General features: G+C 28.5%; 1 protein-coding gene across 4 annotated transcripts in view; it reads right to left on the reverse strand.

Moving 5' to 3' along the window:
* LOC107455815 (uncharacterized) overlaps window positions 1-20,934 on the reverse strand; it is a 417,369-nt gene that overhangs the window by 15,139 nt on the left and 381,296 nt on the right. For all 4 annotated transcript variants that reach the window (XM_016073529.4, XM_071181347.2, XM_043047119.3 and 1 more), the window contains 8 exons: window positions 20,860-20,911; window positions 19,302-19,415; window positions 17,481-17,588; window positions 15,354-15,485; window positions 15,003-15,122; window positions 4,018-4,154; window positions 2,251-2,470; window positions 1,243-1,320 (listed from right to left, as the gene is read on the reverse strand). In XM_016073529.4, the coding sequence (XP_015929015.2) occupies window positions 1,243-1,320; window positions 2,251-2,470; window positions 4,018-4,154; window positions 15,003-15,122; window positions 15,354-15,485; window positions 17,481-17,588; window positions 19,302-19,415; window positions 20,860-20,911 (961 nt within the window). The remainder of the gene's footprint in view (window positions 1-1,242; window positions 1,321-2,250; window positions 2,471-4,017; window positions 4,155-15,002; window positions 15,123-15,353; window positions 15,486-17,480; window positions 17,589-19,301; window positions 19,416-20,859; window positions 20,912-20,934) is intronic.

Consider the following 20,934-nt stretch of genomic DNA (forward strand, 5'->3'; position numbering starts at 1 on the left):
CGCAGATGTTCGAAGTCAAAAACAACTTTTGATAAATCTAAATCAACAGTAGTTGCGTAGAAGTGTGTATTTAGCTGTTTATAAAAGTCATTTATAATTTGATTTAAAGAAGGTGTTTATATACGCTCATTTAGAACATATTTAGTAATATGATTTATTCCTTTTCAAAAGAATTTTAATCAATAAAATCTTAAGAAGCTCTAAAATTTAAAATTTCTAGTTACAAACAAAATAATCTATTTTTGGAGACGAAATATTTCATAAAATTATGAGCAAAAAGAAAACAAATTGTATTTTTTCAAATAAAAAATAAATAAATAAATAAAAACATTCTTGAGATTTTGTAATTTTCTGAATCTACAAGCAAAACACAAAAATAAACATTTCAAAATTAGTTAATAAGTTTGTCGATGTAATTATTTGCGGCAACGTTAAGCTTTTATATAATATTCAATATAAAAATCGTTAACGAAAAATCAACGTTTTCATTATTTTTATTAGAATTTTCGGTTATTTAGCATCCTTTAATTTTTAAAATATTAAATTATTCGAAACGTAAATATTTAGAGTGGTAGAAATTTAAATAAGCTGTGAGTTTTTTTTACATTTAATAGATTTAATCAAAGCAAATTAAGATAAATTAAAATAAATGTAAAAGTATAAAGCAAACAAACTAACTTTTTTCGAAAATGAAAAAGATATATTTAATTCTGATTTTTTTAACTATTTAAATCTATTTGTAAAACACAAAATAGCAATTTAATTACTAAATTAATGACATAGTTGGTACAATGTTTATTATAGATTTGAAAACAGAATTATTTTTTGTTAGCAAGATTTTTTTTATTTATAAAATAATAATAATATAATAATTATAATTATCATTGATGAAAAATTGCCATTTAATTTTATGGAATTTTTGTAATTAGTTGCTCTAATTTTATTTTTAAATGTCAAATTTTTCGAATGAAAGTATTTAGTGGCCTTCATTTAAATATTTGCTAAATTTATAAAATTTAAGGAAGTGAATCAAAGTAAAGGAAAACAAACCAAAAGTTTGAAGTAAAGGTATACATGCTAACTGTTCCGTTTTGGTGACAAAAATCAGAATACAAATTATTTAACAATTTGTAAAAACAATGTAATTTGAAGTTAAAAGTTTTAATTCTTAAAAATACCAGTTTTTTCTCTCCATATTTCAACATTGAGGAGGGAAAGAAAGAAGAAACAAAGACTACTTACACATGTATTCCGTATGTTTCCGATTTGACTGATACCAAATCTGGGGCTAAGCAAAAGGGTTATTTCTGGATTATTGTCCTGAAAAAGGTTTTTGATAAAAAATAAATAAATAACTGCAAACATACTAATAAATATCAAAAGAATACATGTTTTTTTCCACTATGAATTCTAGAGTTCAGTAGAAGTACTTGTTAAATGACATTTTTAAAGCGTTAATATTTTGTAGCGAACTTGTTAATTTTTTAAAAAAATATAGGGATACAAGACAAAACGGTTAAGTCTCCGAATTAAAATATAAGATGGACTGTATAAAGTATTTTTAACTGTGTTTTTTTTAAATATTTATTTAAAACAATAATTTCTGGTATGCTTTGAGCAAATCCATCAATTTATTCTACCACAATCATTAAATAAGGATTTTTAATTAACATTAGTTTTGTAAATAGTTTTCTAGCGTTTCTATAACGGGTGTCCAGAAAATGACAGAACGTTTAAAAAATCAGTTTAGAGAAATAGGAGCCAAAAATATACGTTTTTCTCGAGAAATTAAGTTATTTAAAGAGGCCTCAAGTTTCAAAATTAGTATAACGTTTGTCAACAGATGGCGCTACAATCTGGAAGAACAATAAAACAGTGATTTCTACTGAATGTCGGTCCATTTTAACTGAAACATTTACGAATGAATGTCAATTTCGTTCTCAGGCTGCGCCATCTTGTTTCTGCGAAAGAAAGTTTCTTTCAAACTACATCTGTTGATGAGATTTGTAACTAATTAAGAAACTTGGCAAAATTAAAATATTTTGTTTCGTAAGCGGAAAGCAGCAAACTTTATACATTGATCTCCTTCTGATTTTTGAAATCTGTGCTTATTTTTGATACACCCGGTTCATTCTGAAACTGATTTTAAAATAAATTCACTTTAAAATACCACTTCTTTGTTGTTCTTTTTTTAACTAAGTTATTTAATTTATAATTAAGAGTAAAGATCATGATAGATGAGTGTCTTACACTTAAATTAGTAGAGAAGCACTTAGATCCATAGCTAGGTAGTTCACTAATGATTTTCAGGTAATGTAGTTTCGCTTGTAGCGCTGTCATACGTTTCTGACCTGGTGCACACAATGCCTGATTCTGCTTTAAGAAATGGCCAAGCAGTTTCCTCAACTCTTTTCGTTTCATTGTTTCTAGCAAAGAAACGGGGACAAACCTGTCGATTCCACATTCCCTCCTAGATTTTTAAAGGGGTGATAGTTACTTTTATACATAATTAATAATAAAAAATAATTCAAAGAACATATGTAATTAAGTAAATTGAAGTTAAAATATGCTTGATGTATGCATATATATATATACGATATACACCGAAGAGCCATTACATCATGACCACCCTCCATCAATAACAATGGGCTCGTCCAGGTTTTCATGGTTTCTCGCAAAGGAACAATGTTTTCATGAGGCACATTAGGATACATAATCCTCATAGAACAATCCCTGACGTCTGTAAGCTACTTGAACATAGTCGCAGACCAGGTTCACCCATTCATGGCAGTTCTTCCTGCGGGGGATGGTGTTCACCAACAGGATAAGGCATCGTCTCATAAGGGTCGAATCATCGAGGAACATTCCAGTGACTTTCAAGTCATGTCTTGACCCCCAAATTCACCTGACCTTAATCCAATAGAGCATTTGTAGCCCTACTTGGAAAACCAAATTCGTGCTGCCACGCTACCCCCTCGCAATGTGAGGGAATTGCAGGACCAGTTGGTGAGCGCTTGGTACCAGATACCTCAGACTACCTATCAGCACCTTGTGGAATCAATGTCACGGCGGGTGCTAGCGGTTTTGAGGGCTAAAGGTGGTCATAACGTAATGGCTCTTCGGTGTACATATGATTAAAAAACAACATATACAATACAATCTACAATAATGGAAGAGACACTTTCAGTTTTTGGCATTTTGCTTACATTTCTCAAGAAATGCTTGAAATATTATTTTGTAACTTTAGAAGAGTTTAGTTCATGCTATTTTTCATACTTAGCTATAAGATTTAAAGCTTACAGAGGTTCGGGAGACCAATAATAAATTACGAAAGAAAACAAGCCTTTTTGAACACCCTATGCCAGAAAATTAAGCAATAAGCTTGCAACTTGTATCTTCTACTTTAGCTGTTATTTTCAATAACTTCATTAAGTTTCGTCAACCTAGAGTAAATATTTATGGATATATGAACATTTTTGTAAAACAATTATTTCACGCGGCTGAAACCGGTTTGCACCTGTTTACGTTCGTGTATCAACTGGTTAACATTATAATGCAATGTCAAAAATAAATACAAATAAGAAATATGTAAAAAAACTCCCGAATGAAAACCCATTGCATGTATGTTTAAATATAAAAGTATTGCACATAAACTCGTGCAAAACATGTAATTATTAAAAAACTACACTGCACTGTGTCTAATAATTTGGTCGATTTATTATAATATACTAATACTTTACCTGGTATAATAAATATTCTATATTTTTATAATATATCGTCTAATTTATCCAAGCGTCGAATTTATATTAAATGTAGTCTAATTTTACCAATTGATACGCAAGCGTAAACAAGTGCAAACCGGTTTCAGTCGCGTAAAAACAATAAAGCTGTAGAGTATCACATGATAGTTAAGATTTTACATAGAATATTATAGTGCGTCTAATAATTTGGTCAGGGACTGCGATGTTTTAAAGTGTTGGTGAACCAAAGTACAGAATACCATAACCAATGACTTACTCGACATTTTTAACTGTAATTTTTCCCTGCATTCCATTACTAAGGCAATGTTGTTGAATATTGAGAGCAGTGAGACGCAAAGCGATGTCGTACTTCAGTTCTGGAGTAAATCTTTCTTCCACGACATCATTGCAACACTGGAAGGAAAAACATCTCATCACTGAAAAATTCTATACAATTCAAATATAAAGTTGATCTGATTTTCCTGTATGATTACGGTCTGAATTCATTTATACAAATATTTGCTTAAAATTAAACCGCTTAAATTTAAAACATCACAAATTGAAATTATATAATTGTAAATTTCTTACTACAATTACTTCAGTAAGTTTTAATGTTTAAACAAAATACTGAGCGATTATTTGAGAGATAATCACTGGGTATCTGGCATGCAACACGGAACCAAGGTGATTGCTGACCACTCGACACAAAACTATGGATCTTAAATACTGAAACACTTCAAGCTGCACTATTTGTGATGGTTACAGAATATTTTTCTAGCTTGTTTTAAGATCTTTATTTAGTATTCATGGTAGTCTGTATAAAATATCAAACCAATAATAACCAACAATAATGTGAAATACTGAAAATACGATTTTGAATACGATTTTCAATTGTTACCAGACCACAACAAGTAGAATTTATCGCCATATTATCGTGACCGGGAATTTATTGTAAACAAATTTACGATCACTTTCCGATTAACTTGATTTCTCCATTGTTCACTGGAGCTCTGTGTTGAATGGCAATACAAGTTTTGACCGTTTCGTAATCGCTACAAGCAAAACCAAAAAGTATTCTCTCCTCTTTTGAAAATGATGCGCTTTAAGTTTTTCTTATTAAAACTGACAAAATTTTTTAGTCAACTGAAGAAAAAAAACTCAATTTTTAAAATTACATATTAATTGTATTTATTATTTATGCTGACCGGCCTGTGTAGGAACTGGCCTTGCATCAGAGAGGTTCTGGGTTCGAATCCCAGGCAAACCATGAATGTTCATTCATTCTCTGTACTATCAGTCCTTACTGGGAGAACAACGTTGGCCCATTCAATATAGTCCCCCTGAAAGAGTGGCCAACAAATCTGCTCTTCAGAAGCCTGTATGACAAAAGGTCATTCTCTAGGTGGGCAATGGAATTTTTTTTATTTATTGGAAATAATTTTAAACCTACCTGCATAGTTTTAGGTCTTTGGTGACTGCGTGTAACAAACGATCACCAAAGGTATAATTTATTTAAACTATAACCCATCTTTGACGTACTCTCCGAAGCACTAAGATTTTTGATGCGTTTAAAGAGTATTAGAAAAGAAAAATAGAACTTTGAAATGGAAGACTATCATTTGTGAAAGATACCTGGTGCCATTAATGGAAGAATGCTTCCACATGAGAGAATTCTCATCGTTCATTCGGTGACATTGCAAAAAGAAACCCGATTTATCTCGTCTCTTTCCAACTATTCGACTTTAAAGTACAATAATATGAACGCTCTCCTGCTAGAGACTTTCTGTTTCCGCGGAGTAAGCACGTTGAAAATGTATTAAACTGTGACTTTGCTCAGTTAAGAAAGTTAATTTTGAGATAAGATTAAGTTTGTAAAAGGAAGTAATAAAAGTAAAAATATATTCGTTCTCGAAATGGCTAATTTTTATGCTTATTCGGGTACAGGGGTTGGATAAAATTATGGAAACACTTCTATACTCGCTAGAAACTTTTAAAACTTCAAAAGAGATTTAAATCGAATTTTTTAAATATGTTATCAAATACGATTCAACACAAAACTGTGAATTTTTTCTGCGCCGGCGCTGTATAAAACGATTACATTTAAATGCTCATACCTTCAGCAGTTTATAAAGAGTTCTTTTAAAACTAGGAGGCTTCGCTCCCTGTTCGCTGGCGCTCACCAACCCCCGGAACTGATTTCGCAGTTCATTTCGGATAGCTTCGCAATCCAATGCTCGATTTGCTCGCTCATTGGATACGTTCCTAACGTCTAGTTTTTGAATACTTTTTTGAATACTGAAGTTCCGAAAACTTTTCACTGTAGAAAATTCTAAACCTGTACATTTCAATATTAATTTGAAATTGCAAACAGTTCACATATTTTTCTTAATCACACTATTCTAAATTTCAGTTGTTGAGAAAAGTAACTGTTGTAAGTTTTGTTTTAAAGTCTTTCCCACCAGAGGGCTAAGGCCATGTGTTGTAAAACAATATGAAATAGTAGTCTGCCGCTGGATGTAAAGCATCGGCTTTGATGAAGATAATTTTGTATTTCTAATTCTCTGAAGGGCGCCACCTTAATAATATGGAATTTGTAAAATAAATGTATATATTTTTGATGGTTGATGAAGCCCATCATTTTGTGTTTTCATCAGTGTTCAGAAGCAGAACAACTATAAGTTTTTTTAATTTTATCACAAAAATATAAAATGTATAAAAAACAAAGAAAAGAGAAAAAAAAAATGAGTATAGTCATAGAAAAAGTTAAAATTATAATATAGTATTTGTCAGTTAAAATAAAATTTTTTGTTTAAGTCATAGCTAACAATTCAAATTTTTCTGAGGTAACTCAACCTCTAAATATTATTTTTTTTTTATGTACACATTTCTAAATGTCAGTATTCAACCACAAAACAACTTAAAGTCCTCAAATTTAAAATGTAATGAAAGAGGGTCATAGCAATAATGAAAGTAGAAGTAAAGTTAGTATTGTAAAATTAGAACAATATTTTTAATCAATGAGCCAAGTTCTTCAAGAAGCAGTTGTAGAAGTAGGTTGTTTATTTAAAATTTTTTATAGAATTTCTTTAAGAACACAATTGCTAATTTGGGCATTTGGCGATACAACACTTTTAGAATTGAAGGATTTGTTACGTCAAGCGCCCAGGTATCATAATTTTGATCTAGTTGCGCTTCTATGTCATTTTGATTTATGTTGCTAAGTTAACTTTCAAAAAATTCTATGGCTGGCAGCAGCATTTTTATTTTTTAAGTTATTTACTTTTATTTCTTTTAGAATTCGTTATTTTTTTAGCGAAATGTTTTTTCTCTATGAATGAAGAAAATAAAGTAAATATTTAACTGTTGTGAAAAGAATCTTATTTAGTTGCACAAAGTACTTCAGCCAAAATTTGGGAGCCACGTAAGAGAATTATATATATTAGATCAGAAACACATCATTAAAAGGCAGAATGCTTTGGTGTTTTCAAAACAAAGCAAACGTTGCCACCGACGGAAAAGAAATACAGCCAAAATTTGGGAGCCACGTAAGAGAATTATATATAATAGATTACAAACTATAACATTTTTGTTATTAATTAAAAATTACTCTAAAAATTTTGCTTAATTTTATTGAATAATTCTGCAGTTATAGTAAGAAAACGTAAGGCAAAAAATTAGTTCTTTTTTTGTAAAAATGTCCATATCTTAATGAGTATTCATGCAAGGTTTACGAAATTTTGTGCAGTTATTGCAAATAATAACCAAAGCAAGTGATACTCAAGTTTCATGTTAATAGCTATATTCTTTTCAGCTTAGGGTGTTTAAAAGCACTTTTTTTTTGCAATTTATTCCTAAATTTCAAGTCTCTAAAAACTTTAAAGATATGTATGAGAAATCGCATGATGTAAACACTACTAAAGGTACAGAATTGATTTTGAAATATTTTTAAAGAAATATGAAGACATGAGTCAGAATTGAAGGCCCGTACTCTTTACAGAATAATTGCGATTAGATTCAGGAAAAGATTAATATATTTAGATAGGTATATCTAAATGTACATAATTGATTATAGTATATCTTAATGGATTTGAGATATCTTAATGGATTCTATTTTGAGATATACTATATCTCAGGATTATAGTATATCTCAAAATAGAAATTTTGAGCAAAATCAGTTGAATAGTTCCTAAGAAATCGAATTTGAAAAATCAACTAATAATAATAGATAATAATCACTCTTTTTCCGATTTCTAATTTAATGTTAAAGATTATTTCAAATTATTAGATATCAAATATGTGAAAAAAACCCTCTAGAATATATATGAATCCGATCTTTAATATTTAACAGTTAACATTTAAAAAAAAAACTATATTTGCTCGTACATAGTTAATTTTCTTTGTGTAGAAAATGAGTTTATTTAAAGCAATGTTTTTTTTACATCGAACAAAAGAAGCCACTGTGATTGTAATTAGCTATATCAAGCCTATGTCTACCCTTTTAAAAATTTACTTATTGCTGTCTGCCTCATTAACATTTCATATACGCAATTTTCAAATTGATTAGTTCGCAAGCCTAAAAATTTCAAAAAAGCAATCTTTTCATTAATTAGAAATTATACTTTTGCAAACACTATTTTTACTACTTTTTTGAAAATCTACATTAGGCAAATGCGATACCTTCTAGAGTTAATGAGCAAGATGTTTTCAATTATGCTTACTTTCTGTTTTAATTAATATTTAATAAAGAAGCTTTTACGGTTGAGCTTTTTATAGTTTAGTTTCTATTTAGTTTACGATCAGCGTTTCGTTGAAACAGTTAAACAAAAGACTCGATTTGAAAATTTAATTTATTTTACCATTTTTAGATTTTAAAATATATTTAAGCTGAAAGAGTACTTATGTGCAAAGCTCCTGATTTTTTTTTCTTTAAGAAAGGGGAGATATATTTTTTCTGTTTATAAAAAATGTGATAACTATTATAAATTTAAGCCTTTTTTATTTTTTGGATCATAGTTCAGCCCCTGAAAGTTATTATTTTATTTTTGAAGAGTGACTAAATTTTTTTCCCGCTTCCTTAACAACTATTAATAATTAATTAGCTGCTTATAATTCTTTGTTTGTTTTTTTATTTTGTGATATTAGTTTATGACGCCTTAAAAATAATTGCTACTTGAGAAGGGTAGAAAACAGTTTTTAGTTTATTTGTTAACTATCAAAGACTATTTTAACGTCTACTTTTTGGTTTTGTTAAGCGTATATTATCATTGAAACGTAACTTGCAGACATATTCTTGATACAATTTGAATCGAAGATTTATCAAAATATAAGTCTCTAATCTAAAGCTTTGTAATTATAGTACAAATTAATAAGAAAATAAAGAAATATTTCAGGAAAAAAAACATTGACCATAGTTTGAAAATAAATCTTTGGGAGAGTTTACATTATAGAATTTCTAGTTTTTTTTCAAAAATAACTCTAGCAAATCTATTGATTTTAGCATATTCTTAGAAAAACTGTGTCAATGTTAAAGCATTAAATCGGTAACTTAAACCGTAATATAGAACAAGTTTGTTTAAGAAAATTAGGCGTAAATTTAACTCCTGAATCTCGATCATTCAAGTTTCACTAGACCAACGGGCTATTGAATTTAAAAAGGGGAATATTATTGTTCAATTTAGCGTCATAATCAGGTTAAAGCAAATTTGAATGACAGTATATATACTCCAAAATTTTTTAAGGGTGGTTCAAAACTTCTTGGTACATGATTTTGATATGCTTTGAAATATTTTGCTTTATAACAGCTATTGAAGCACGTTGAGCATCGGTAATTTTAACAGTAATTTAGAGCAAATTTAAAAAAAAATAAGGCGTAAATTGAACGCTTAAATCTCGACAGTTCAAGTTTCATCCTACCAACAGGTTATTAAATTTAAAAAGTGCGATAGCATTGTTCAGTTAGGAATCATAATAAGAAAATATCAAATTTGAATGACAGTTTAATTAAACATACTTCAGAATTTTTAAGAGTGGTTTAAAACTTCTTGATACATGATTTTGGTGTGCTTTTTTTATGGTTTAAAACAGCGTTTTGTTTTTGGTTTACAACATATATTAGTTTTTTTAAAATTTGATTTATAACAGTGTTTGAAGCGAGTGGAAATATAATATCGTGCACGTGCAAATTTTGTCCAACCTAAATATGTCATGCTTAACCAAATTATGGAGCAAATAAAACCGTAATAAATTCGAGCATAGAGTACTATAGTTCAGTAAAGACTCAATTTAACACCTAACGTAGATTTCAGTAAATTCGGGAGGTATTATGATTGAACGTTAAACGATTTTTTTCCTTGAGTATAGATATCGATAGTTTCAAAATAATGATTTTCGAGTTACAAGTTTTTAGAGGTTAAAGCGTTTGCCCCAAATATTTCAATGGATTGTTTGATAACTTTAACTCATATTGCTTCATACTGTTAACAAATTTTTAATAATTACTTTTTTTAAATACTTACAGAAAATGTATTTTTTTTTTGCGAAATCTGTACAATAGAAAGGAGAACCAGCAAAGATAATTCAAAATTTGAATAAATACGTAAAATCCTTAGCAACGTAGTTTTAATTAGACGTGCATCTGGCAATTACCCGGTAAAAGATTCATTACCCAGACCCTGTTCTTAGTATCAAGAACCGGTACAGAGTATTTAGTACCGGATAACACACATTAATGATCGATGCAACTATTTTCAGATTTATAGTAACCATTAAAACTACTCATAAAAATAATTTTAGTTCTAGAAATTCACGTATTTCATTAGTACCTTAATAATCAAGATGAAATATCTGGTTCAGGCATGACAATTTAATTCTTGAGCAAAATTTTAATTCAGGGAAAACTTTAAGAACATAGAAAACCATGCTTTACTTGTTCGGATAGCAATGTCGGATGCGTTAATAGAGAATAGTATAAAATTGTACCTTTTGTATATAAAACTCCCATAACTTCTAAACTATTAGTTACAGAATTCTACGGTCTCGGAATTGGCCTCATTTAATTCAGTGTTGAAAAACTACATTGGAAACAATACTTCATATGTCTGAATAGCATAATGTAACTTTCTCTCCCATTTCCCTTTCCTGTCAAAACGCGTGAATATTTGAAACTTTTGACCATTTACTATGAGGAGGGTACTTAGCAGCTTGCCGCAAGCCTGAATTTTTTCGGGTTTAAATTTTTTAATTATTTTTACAGTACTATTTGTGATTTTAGAAAGCAATGTAATAATAAATAAAACTATTCCTTTGAAAGTTACAGTTCTAAGTAATTTAGTAAAATACTTCATAGTCTCATCAAATATTTAAATACTTTTTATAACCATCATCTCATTTAATCATATAATTTCTGGAAAAAATATCAATTCATAAGCCACCGAAATGTTTGAATTTTATATAAATGTTTGTTGACAAGAAAGATACGTAACAAATTTAAACATTTATAAACAAGCTTTGAATGTAAAAAAGTCTTTTTCCTACTATCGTCAGAAAAGTGGAAATATATGCAGTCATTTTTAATAAAATATTCATAAAAAAAAATACAGACAAATATAAAATGTCTAGTTTGTAGTTAAAGAAAATCTAAAAGAAGCGCTTTTACATTAAGAGAAGACAGTTGCGAATGCATGAAAATAAACAGAAAAAAAGTTTGAATTCAAAATAAAAGCATTTTTTTTCGTTACATTGAACAAATGTAAATTGAAAAATAATTTGAAAATAAAAATATTTTTATGAATATTTTATATCCATCTCTTTGATCTTCATTCCATTTATATTTTTTGCACTTTTATATTTTTACTTTGAATTTAGTGGTTTCTCGAAATCGCTTATTTAAGTATATTTTCAATGCTATGACGCGTGGGTGTTTTAAAATTATATTCATAGCAAACTAATGAAGATGGAAGCTGCCTTTCTGTAGGATTTTAAAAATAATTTTTAAAACATTAGACCTAAACATGAATATTTTATAGGAATATTTATTAAAGATAAAGACATCAATGCACTCATATCTGGGTTCAGAATTTTTATAGGAAAAGGGTTGTTCTTAAATAATAGTAATTGTGATTTCCCCTCCAACTTAAATAGTTTAACTATTTTGAAAGGGGCAGGATAACCTGGTTGATAGGATGTTGGGTCCATGTCTAAGAGGTCATGAGTTCGATCCCCGACAGCTGAAGCCACCCTGTATACAAAATGGTGACTTGTGTACGCTAAATTTGTCGGGGTCACAAAATTAGTCAAGTTCCAAGAACAAATCAATACCCTTGGGGGTACTGGATCGGGGATTGATCGTGCTCTGGTTCAAATCACAATTAAGATCTGGGGATGAATGATGTATGAATGTGTCCTCCCTGTAAAACGAGCTGTGACATACGTGTGTGACAAAAGTTGCAATTCTTGGCCATAGATGGCGCCTCTGGAAAACAAAAAGAAGCGCACCTTCCTGCCTTAGTGGCATATGACAACAATTATTTTAAAATCTGCTCGTTCAACATAAAAGAAGTCACTGTTCATGAATATATAGCAACAATTCAGTTTTTGGTAGTACTGCATTGTTAATGAGTCTATATGGTTTGTATTTAATTGTGAGTATATATTTTTTTCTACTTTCTAGAACTTATCTAAAATTTTACTTAGGATTCTGAATTTTTTCAAGAGTTAAACAAAAGCACAGCCATTATTTAAAATGAACCACTTTTGTAAAACAACGCAAAGAACTTTTCAAATTTTATTTTTTTCAGAGATGAAATTTGAAGACAAAAAAAGATGATGTCTTGTGCTTACGATAAAAGTCATAAGAAGTATGATATTGATTTGAAACAACTTTTTTAGCCTGTCAAATAAGTTCTTTTCAAAACTGTTCTACTTCAAGAAAATTTAAATATGTAGTCTTCTTTAAATTTAAAAAAAACAAACAAAAAAAAACAAAAAAAAAACACACACAATATTTTGAAATTACTTGAAAACAAGTTATTTTGACACTCAAAAATTATAAAATATTTATCAATATTCAAGTGTGAATGAATTCATGAATTTAAGCAACATGCTATACTTAAATAAATTATCTAGTTATAATTTAAAAGGTTTATTAGAAAATGACGGCCAGGAGAAAAAAAATAACTAAGAAAAATAGATTTAAAGACAAAACGTTGATAAAATACTTAAATTTACAGACGGTTTAAAAAATGGGTACCTTATTTTCAGATTTTAGAATGAAAATTAAGTATATAAAATTGTGTTTCGAGAACTAAAGTATTATTAATTTCAACTGTAGGGGAGAGTGGGGTCAATTGTAACAGGGTACGATTGTAGCAGAGCAAAAATTTCGAGTGTCGGGTTCTAGATTTGGTTCCTAGGTGGCACGCAAGGTGTATTTAATAAATCTACATGTACACTCCTGCTGGCAACCCTTTTTATGTACTTTTGAAAGAGTTAGATCAACAAAGATATTTTCACGCTACGTAAGTACTTTTTTTGGTATTAGAATATTATATTGTAACAAAGTAAATTTGTTTAAACAAATAAAATTTATTAACCGAATATATAATTGGACACATTGCATTTCATTGTTTTTAACAAATGAGGCTGAAATGGCGTCTTGGGGACGATTGTAACAATAAGTAAAGGGATGATTGTAACAGCTGAAAATAAATAATCTTATGTTTACTAACCATTACTTAACTCTTTAAGAACCACCAATAGTTTCCTATAGCATTTATATTATGTTGCATGTGCATTATTTTAATTGTCACCTTTCACAGCATAAATTAAAATTTTTAACCCCTTGAAGTTAAAAGTTTAACCCTTTAGGTCTCTGCTCATTATTATTTTTACTCCTAAAATATCACTACTATTTTGATCAATAAAAAATATATCACAACTATGATAATATGTATAATTAACTATGTTTTAGTTGAATTTATGAACTGTTACAATTGACCCCGTAAGTGGGGACAATTGTAACAAGTGCACGACTATCAAAAATTTTTGATAACTAATATAATAACATTTAAAATAAGGTATTTTTTTTTCTAGTAGAGGATAGTCTACTTTACTCGTCTGTTAATTAATACTAATAATATATTGGATTTTTTATTAGTTAAAAATAGTTTAGTAAAAAATGTTACAATTGACCCCACTCTCCCCTATTGGTTAAATTATTACCATATGTCTGTTATTTCAAATAATTTTACGACTTAAGGGAAAATCAATAATTCGTTATATTTGAAATGCTTTAAAGACAATTTTTTGATTCTTTAAGTATTTGGTAGTTACTATTGAACCTCGTAGGATCAGTTGCTTATTTTAAGGTTTTGATTCGGGATGACATTGAATCAATATATTCTTATTTATACAGTTTTTATTTTGTCTATACTAAAAGTAGGATAAAGGATTCTCTGTCATTATTTATAGAACGGAATTATGTTTAACAAACCTAATTCAGTGCATTTTCGACACATATAAAAGCTTAGTACAATTGTACTGTTGTACAAATCAAGAAATTTTTCTAGGTATGTACTCGAAGATAAAAAAGATAACACCCCGAATAATTTTGTTTTTATGATCAAGTTTTTAAAAACAATCTTAATCGTTCAAAAGTTAAACTCAAATAAGTGAATTAATTAGTGCTTAATTATGAATTAAATTACGGGTTAAGATACAAAAACGTGCTTTCTTTGTCATCGGATTTTTGATTATCAAAGTATGGGGAGGGGGAACCGCAATCTAAAAAATGTGTCTCAAATAGTGTGGTATCAGGATAGCTGTCGAAAGTATGGGACCCTTGATTTTAATTTCACTTTTCGTGTTTTTTGTCATATCTTGGAAACTTTTAAAGCAAATCAATGAAATTTTGCTCAGAATTTAGAAACTCTTTAATAGACAATTTCGCGAAATTTTTTTTAATAATTATTGTTTAAAATTATTTCATTTAATAAAAGTATAAACATTAAATTTTAGGGTATGATACAAAAACGTTTAAATCCCTTAAAACTGTGCAATTTGAAATGAAAAAAGTAAAGAATTTGACAAAAAATTAGACAAATAATTTCTGAGTTATAAAATTTCGAAAAAAGTCGTATTTTTGAATTTTTTTTCTCAAGTAATAACTTGGAAAGTACTTGTACATAATATAAAATTTCTCAACTTTTGGTTCCCAAAATCATATCTATCACGTTAGGATAGTTTCAAGAAATAATGGTCACTTGCCTGCAAATAAAGATACTCAAAAGCTACTGCATCCTTCTGTAATAAATCATACGCATCTCTAGGAACAAAAGTAACTCGGAAAACGCAGCGTAAGTGATGTGCTCCAGGTTTGGCTGCAATCTAAAATAACATAAATATTATATTTTTGTTGAAATATTTAACAAAATAACATGTTATATTTTTGGTGAAATGTTTAACAAAATAACATAAATATAATATTTTTGTTGAAATGTTAAGCAAAATTACATAAATGTTATATTTTTGTTGAAATATTTAACAAAATAACATAAATATTATAATTTTGGTGAAATGTTTAACATTGTTTACCAAGACAATCATTTAAATTCTCACCTTCGCGAGTGTGTCTTTAGGATCCAAAATTGTCAACCTATTCCGGCGAGTGATCTTAACATGCTCAGTAGCTAAACTAAAATGGTCAACACAACTGATGGAGAGTTTTTCTTGCAAAGATTTCAGTACATCCTGAAAGAGTTAAAGTTAAATATTAAAGAAATGCAATTTAAAATAAAATGGTTGAGAATAATTTGATTACTACTCTGAGAATAAGAAAACTACAAGAATAGGGTAAAATTTACCGTGTTTTTGGCGCTATGGGTACACTAAAAAGCTCGGTAGTGCCGAAGCGCTTCTTTAATGATTTTGGTAAACTTAGCAACATAATGTGATTTTTATAATTTGTGATAAAATTTTTTTAATTTGGTAAATTTGGTAAAATTATAAAATTTGGTAAATGTAGTAAAATTTATTAATTTTATCATGATATCTTAGAGCATGGCATAATAACTATTTTTTTTTTGGTTAAGTTTAACTTTCAGTTTTGTATTTTTTGCTAAATGTGTGGTAACAAAAACTATAATTTTAAAAACCAATTTGATTTGTAAAAAAAACAACATAAATATCACTACTGTGCAGTACAGTAATTTTATCAGAATTTTTTTTTCTCTGCCATAGAATTTTTGAAGTACTTTAATTCCAATTTAATATATTGTTTTCTATTTTAAATCGTTGTTATTTTTTAGCTTTCATAAATTTAGCATTACGAGGGGGAGTGGTTCTTATTTATCTTATCGTGAATATGTTGCTTAATTTTATAAGTTTCATTACGTGCTGAAATAAATCAGGTTTGTTTGTGCTGCAAATAAAGTTAAAATAACATGAAAAGAGTACAAATAAGTTCACATAAACAGCAGACATATGATCATTTGGATGCATTAATAAAGCATATTGTTCTGTGTTAAAACACAGAATGAACTCAGAAAAAAACATAGGTAATTATAAACATTTTGCTGTAAGGAAGACAGAGTATTCGTCTCTTTGAGGAATCGACCAAGATCGTCAAGAACAGCTGGAGTTGAGAGATAAACAGACGTTACATTATCTCTCAGGTGTTGTTGACAATCTTGTTTCTTATTAGACAATTTTCTTTTTCCTTACTGTGAATTTTTTACAATTTCACCTGCATTTTTTTGCATTTTGCGAATTCATTCTGTGTTTTAACTCTGGTGGTTCAGTATTGTATAGTTATGATCATTTATCTATTTATGTGAACTTATTTACGATCTTTTCAAGTTGTTTTAAACTTGTTTATTACAAGTAGTTGGTTCTTGCTGCCAGAGTTACTTTTTGCTTGAAATGGTTTGTCTATTTTTTTCTTGTTCTCTCGCATGCGTTTTTCGAAGTTTTCAGAAAAATTGATGACAATAATCCCAACACTAATTCCAAATGCATTCATTATTTTGATTGTTGTATTTAAAAGAAATTAAATACTTCTAACTTGGTAATTATACTTGTGTGCGGCAAAGCATAATTACTTAGCAAAAATTTAAGAAAATATGTAAATTTATGCGTCTTTCTTATAAAAGACTTTTATAATATCAAATATTTATGTATTTTTCATTCCATGTGAAAATGCTCTTAACTTGTAGCGTATCTACCACTACAAAATTACAACTACAATACACTAGTATATAAGACATGTTAACTCGACTCTATGTCGGGGTACCCTTTCATAGATGAAGGTTGTCATGGTTATAGAGTAATAACTCTATAACTACTATAATCACAAACTGGAGCAGTTAGTCATTTGTTTTTTAATATTTGCATTTTTAAATCTAACCTTCAATCAACGTGTTTTGGATAAAATTTCACATCAATGAGGTTCACAATTCGGATCTTTCCATTGGTGTCTAATAGCAATTAAATAAAAAACTGCGCCAAGGAAAATCAGGAGGACAAAGTTACATATTTTTATATTCTATTTAAAGTTTTGCTACTTTTTTAAACAATGTTAATCCTTTTTTAACTATTTCATAAGTGCTTATTAACAATGGAATATAAAATCTGATTGATAATCAGATTTAATTTTCATTTAAATCCAATTAAAAGAATTGAACGAATATTTTATGGAATAAAATATGGAGAATAACTACGGAATAAAACGTAGAGAAAGGTTGTTACCTGTATTGTTGTAGTACTGTCGTACTTGAATGATTTTGTTTGACCATTTTCTAAAAATACTTTTAGCACATTTGGCAGGAAAGGAACATATGAGTCATTTGGAGATGGCTGTAAAACAAGAATGAGTTAATACTAACATATAGGACTTGTTTTGACATTATAAAGCTCAATTTGGTTTTAACTGAATCAATTAACTAAAATATGAATTAAGTTCTTCATCAAAAAAGATTATTTAAAATTTTTATTAAAGTTTTATTTTCTACTGGTAATGAAACTTAAAACGAATGAAGTTATAAAAGAATTTTTAGAATATTTTGATGATACTGCATTTTAGTTTTCTCCATCTCTACATCATTAAATTTATTAATGTAACGCGAATGATATTTAATGATTAATACAAGTAGTAGAATTAAATTTTTTGCCAGTTTAATGAAAAATGTAACGGTAAACTCCCATTTAACTGGGATTGTATTGTTTGGGATGTAGAATGTGACGGGTGCCAGCACACCATTCTCAAAATCAGGCGAATGCGGAATAAAATAAAGTTTAAAAAAAAAGAAACGAAAACAAAATAATAATTAATAAAAAAATACGCGAAATTATTCTTGATTAAAGAACTTTATTGGCTTCAAAAATACGTAGGTGGAAATAAAAGTAAACATGTTTCAAGAGCTAATAAAATTGGTGAACATTCTCCATATTTGCCAGTTGTTTATTTTTACTTATGTCTTCAAAATGGATTTTTTGAGTGTTGATTTTTACTTCTATCTGCATATTTTTGAAGTCAATGAAGTTACTTAATCAAATAATATCTAACCTCTTCAGTTTCTTGGGATTATTTATTTAACAATAAATGTTTATTTACTTAGTTTAAGTAATGATATTTTTAAAAAATATATCTAAGATTTAAATATATGTCAGTCTCGAATTCTTACGATTCGATGTTTTTTATTTAATGTTTTAAATATTTCAATTTTAAGAAAGCGTGTGCCGTTGTGGACACACTTCAAATTCTACTAGAAAGCATCATTCATGCTTTTTTTCTTTTCATAATCGTATGTTTGTGAAATAAACTATGAGAGAATTCATCCATTAACAGTCATCCAAATCTTATCAATACAGTACCAGCATTTTGTTTAAATTATACCAGAAAGCAAGGTAGTTTATAAGGTCTATTACCATTTTATTTTGCTAAAAGACATTTCAATCGAAATTTCAAAATTTACGAACATTTGTGCGTTCTGAGGAATAATCTGATCGTTATCGGAGGTTTAATCGTGATTCTTAATAAATGAGGGAGATAATGAGCTGAAAACATTTTTTCAATTAAGTTTTCAGCTTTGTATCTTTACTAAATGGGTAGAACTGTAATTCTGAAAAATAAGAATGTTCTATAAGCAGTTACCATAACAAACAGAAAAATTATCCAATCAATGACTTCAATAAGGTAAATATTGGTGTTTATTGCCACACTGTAAAAATTTCTGGATCAAATTATAATATAAAGTATCGGCACTTTGGGTGCACCATCCGTAAAATCCATTTTTATCGTAAAATATTATACCATAATTTTTACAATAATATTTATTTAATTGAAAGAGCAGTGATTTCAAGGTAATTATTTAATTTATGGTATATCAAATGCTTTGTTCCGTAACATGCTGCGGCAAAAGTGAATTTTGCGTATCGGTATCCTGAGTGCAGGTACTTTTTACAGTGATTTGATCCGGAATTTATATGTATTTGCTATCAAAATATATTTATATGTTATATATGATATAACTATACATTATTTCCAGAATGAAAAAAATAGAAACTTACAGAATATAGAGGGGATCCATTAATGACAACACCTTCCGAAAATCGTACTCGATTTGGATTATTTTTTAGCTTAGCCTTTTTTGCCGCTGTGAGCAAAGCCGACTTTCTTGTTGTCTGAAAAAGTCAATGCTTCATATTTATTTTAAGCATTACATTATCAAAATAGGCATATAGATAATTCGACCCGTTAATTGACTAAAAATTCTTTTGATGTGTCTATTTTTATTTGATATAAAGAAGACGCAATTCAATGTCTCTAGGCAATATTTGTTAACCTGATTGCTAACGAACTACTGAGAAATATTTTAAACAAAATTTAAACATGTGAAAAGGGTAAAAAATGTTACTTTTGCCCTCTGACTAATTACTGTCTGTGAAATCTGAATAACTACGTAAAATTGTTAGCTATGTAAAAGTATGGAATAGGCCTGATAATGAGTTATTAAGTTCAAAATATAACGTAGGGTGAATTTAGATTCATGAAATGTTACTCGCCCAAAATGTATATTTAAAACTGTGTATAAAAGTGTATATAAGAGTATATATATACATAAAAGTGTATATTTGCCTTGCAATTACAAAAACAATGTAAGTGCGTCACGATTGATTCAGAGAATAGTTATTTAACAACGAGTTTCCTTCTATTGCTAATGCTATGAACGCTAAAATAAAATTTTAAAAAAATCATAAACACAATTAATTTTCGAATATTTTTCGTAATATACCTATACAAAGAAGCCAAATATATTAAAATCTCAATTTTTAATTTTTTGTAGCTTACGTTGATTTTTCAATTGCACGGCAGTAAGGACTCTTTCCAAAATTATGTAACTGTATAGTGAATTACTGTACATTTTGTATAGTAACAAAGGAGACATTTTGTATAGTAACAATAAAAAGGAAAAATAGTTTTTTTGTACTTAGTCAGGGAAACAGCGTTAAAAATGTCAGCCTTTTAGTACCTTTAATGTCCGTATAGTAAGCCAGTAAGAAAAAACAAAATGTTTGCATTGACGTTTAGAATGAAATTTCTTTGAAAATAATTTAAACAAGAGTTAGACTAGGTGCAAATAAAGAGAAATGAATAATAATTAATTAAAAAAAAAAAAAAGGTTCGCTTTTCAAAAAGTTCATCATATTTGAAAGTGACTGAAATATGAAACCATTAGAAGTGTGTCGGACTGACTTGCAAGCTAATAAGAATATTTTAGAATACATATATCTATACAGAATATATCAATATAGAATAGAAAAATAATGAAGCAATTTTATGTGACGCTACTTCTAAGAGTAATATCATTACCCAAAAAAATCATCACTATTTTCTTTTCTGGCTAGAAAGTTAAAGTTATTTTAAATTGTTGTATTATTTATCAAGTTTTTAAACAAAACTCCACCATAAATTTAAATCCATTTTAATTTAACCCTCCATTAACTTATCCATTTTAATTTAATTTTTCACCATAAATTGAAATCCATTAAATTGAAATCCATTAAATTTAAATCCATTTTAATCCATTTTAATCATGCTAAAAATGAATACTTCAATAGCACTTACATTATTTGTGTGAGGTTGACATACTAAAAGCGTAACTGTTTGTTTACAGGATCTAAAATTAAAAACAAGGTATGA

Source organism: Parasteatoda tepidariorum, chromosome 3 (assembly GCF_982258835.1).
Source record: "Parasteatoda tepidariorum strain Cologne lab strain chromosome 3, Ptep-v5.0, whole genome shotgun sequence".
NCBI lineage: Eukaryota > Metazoa > Arthropoda > Arachnida > Araneae > Theridiidae > Parasteatoda > Parasteatoda tepidariorum.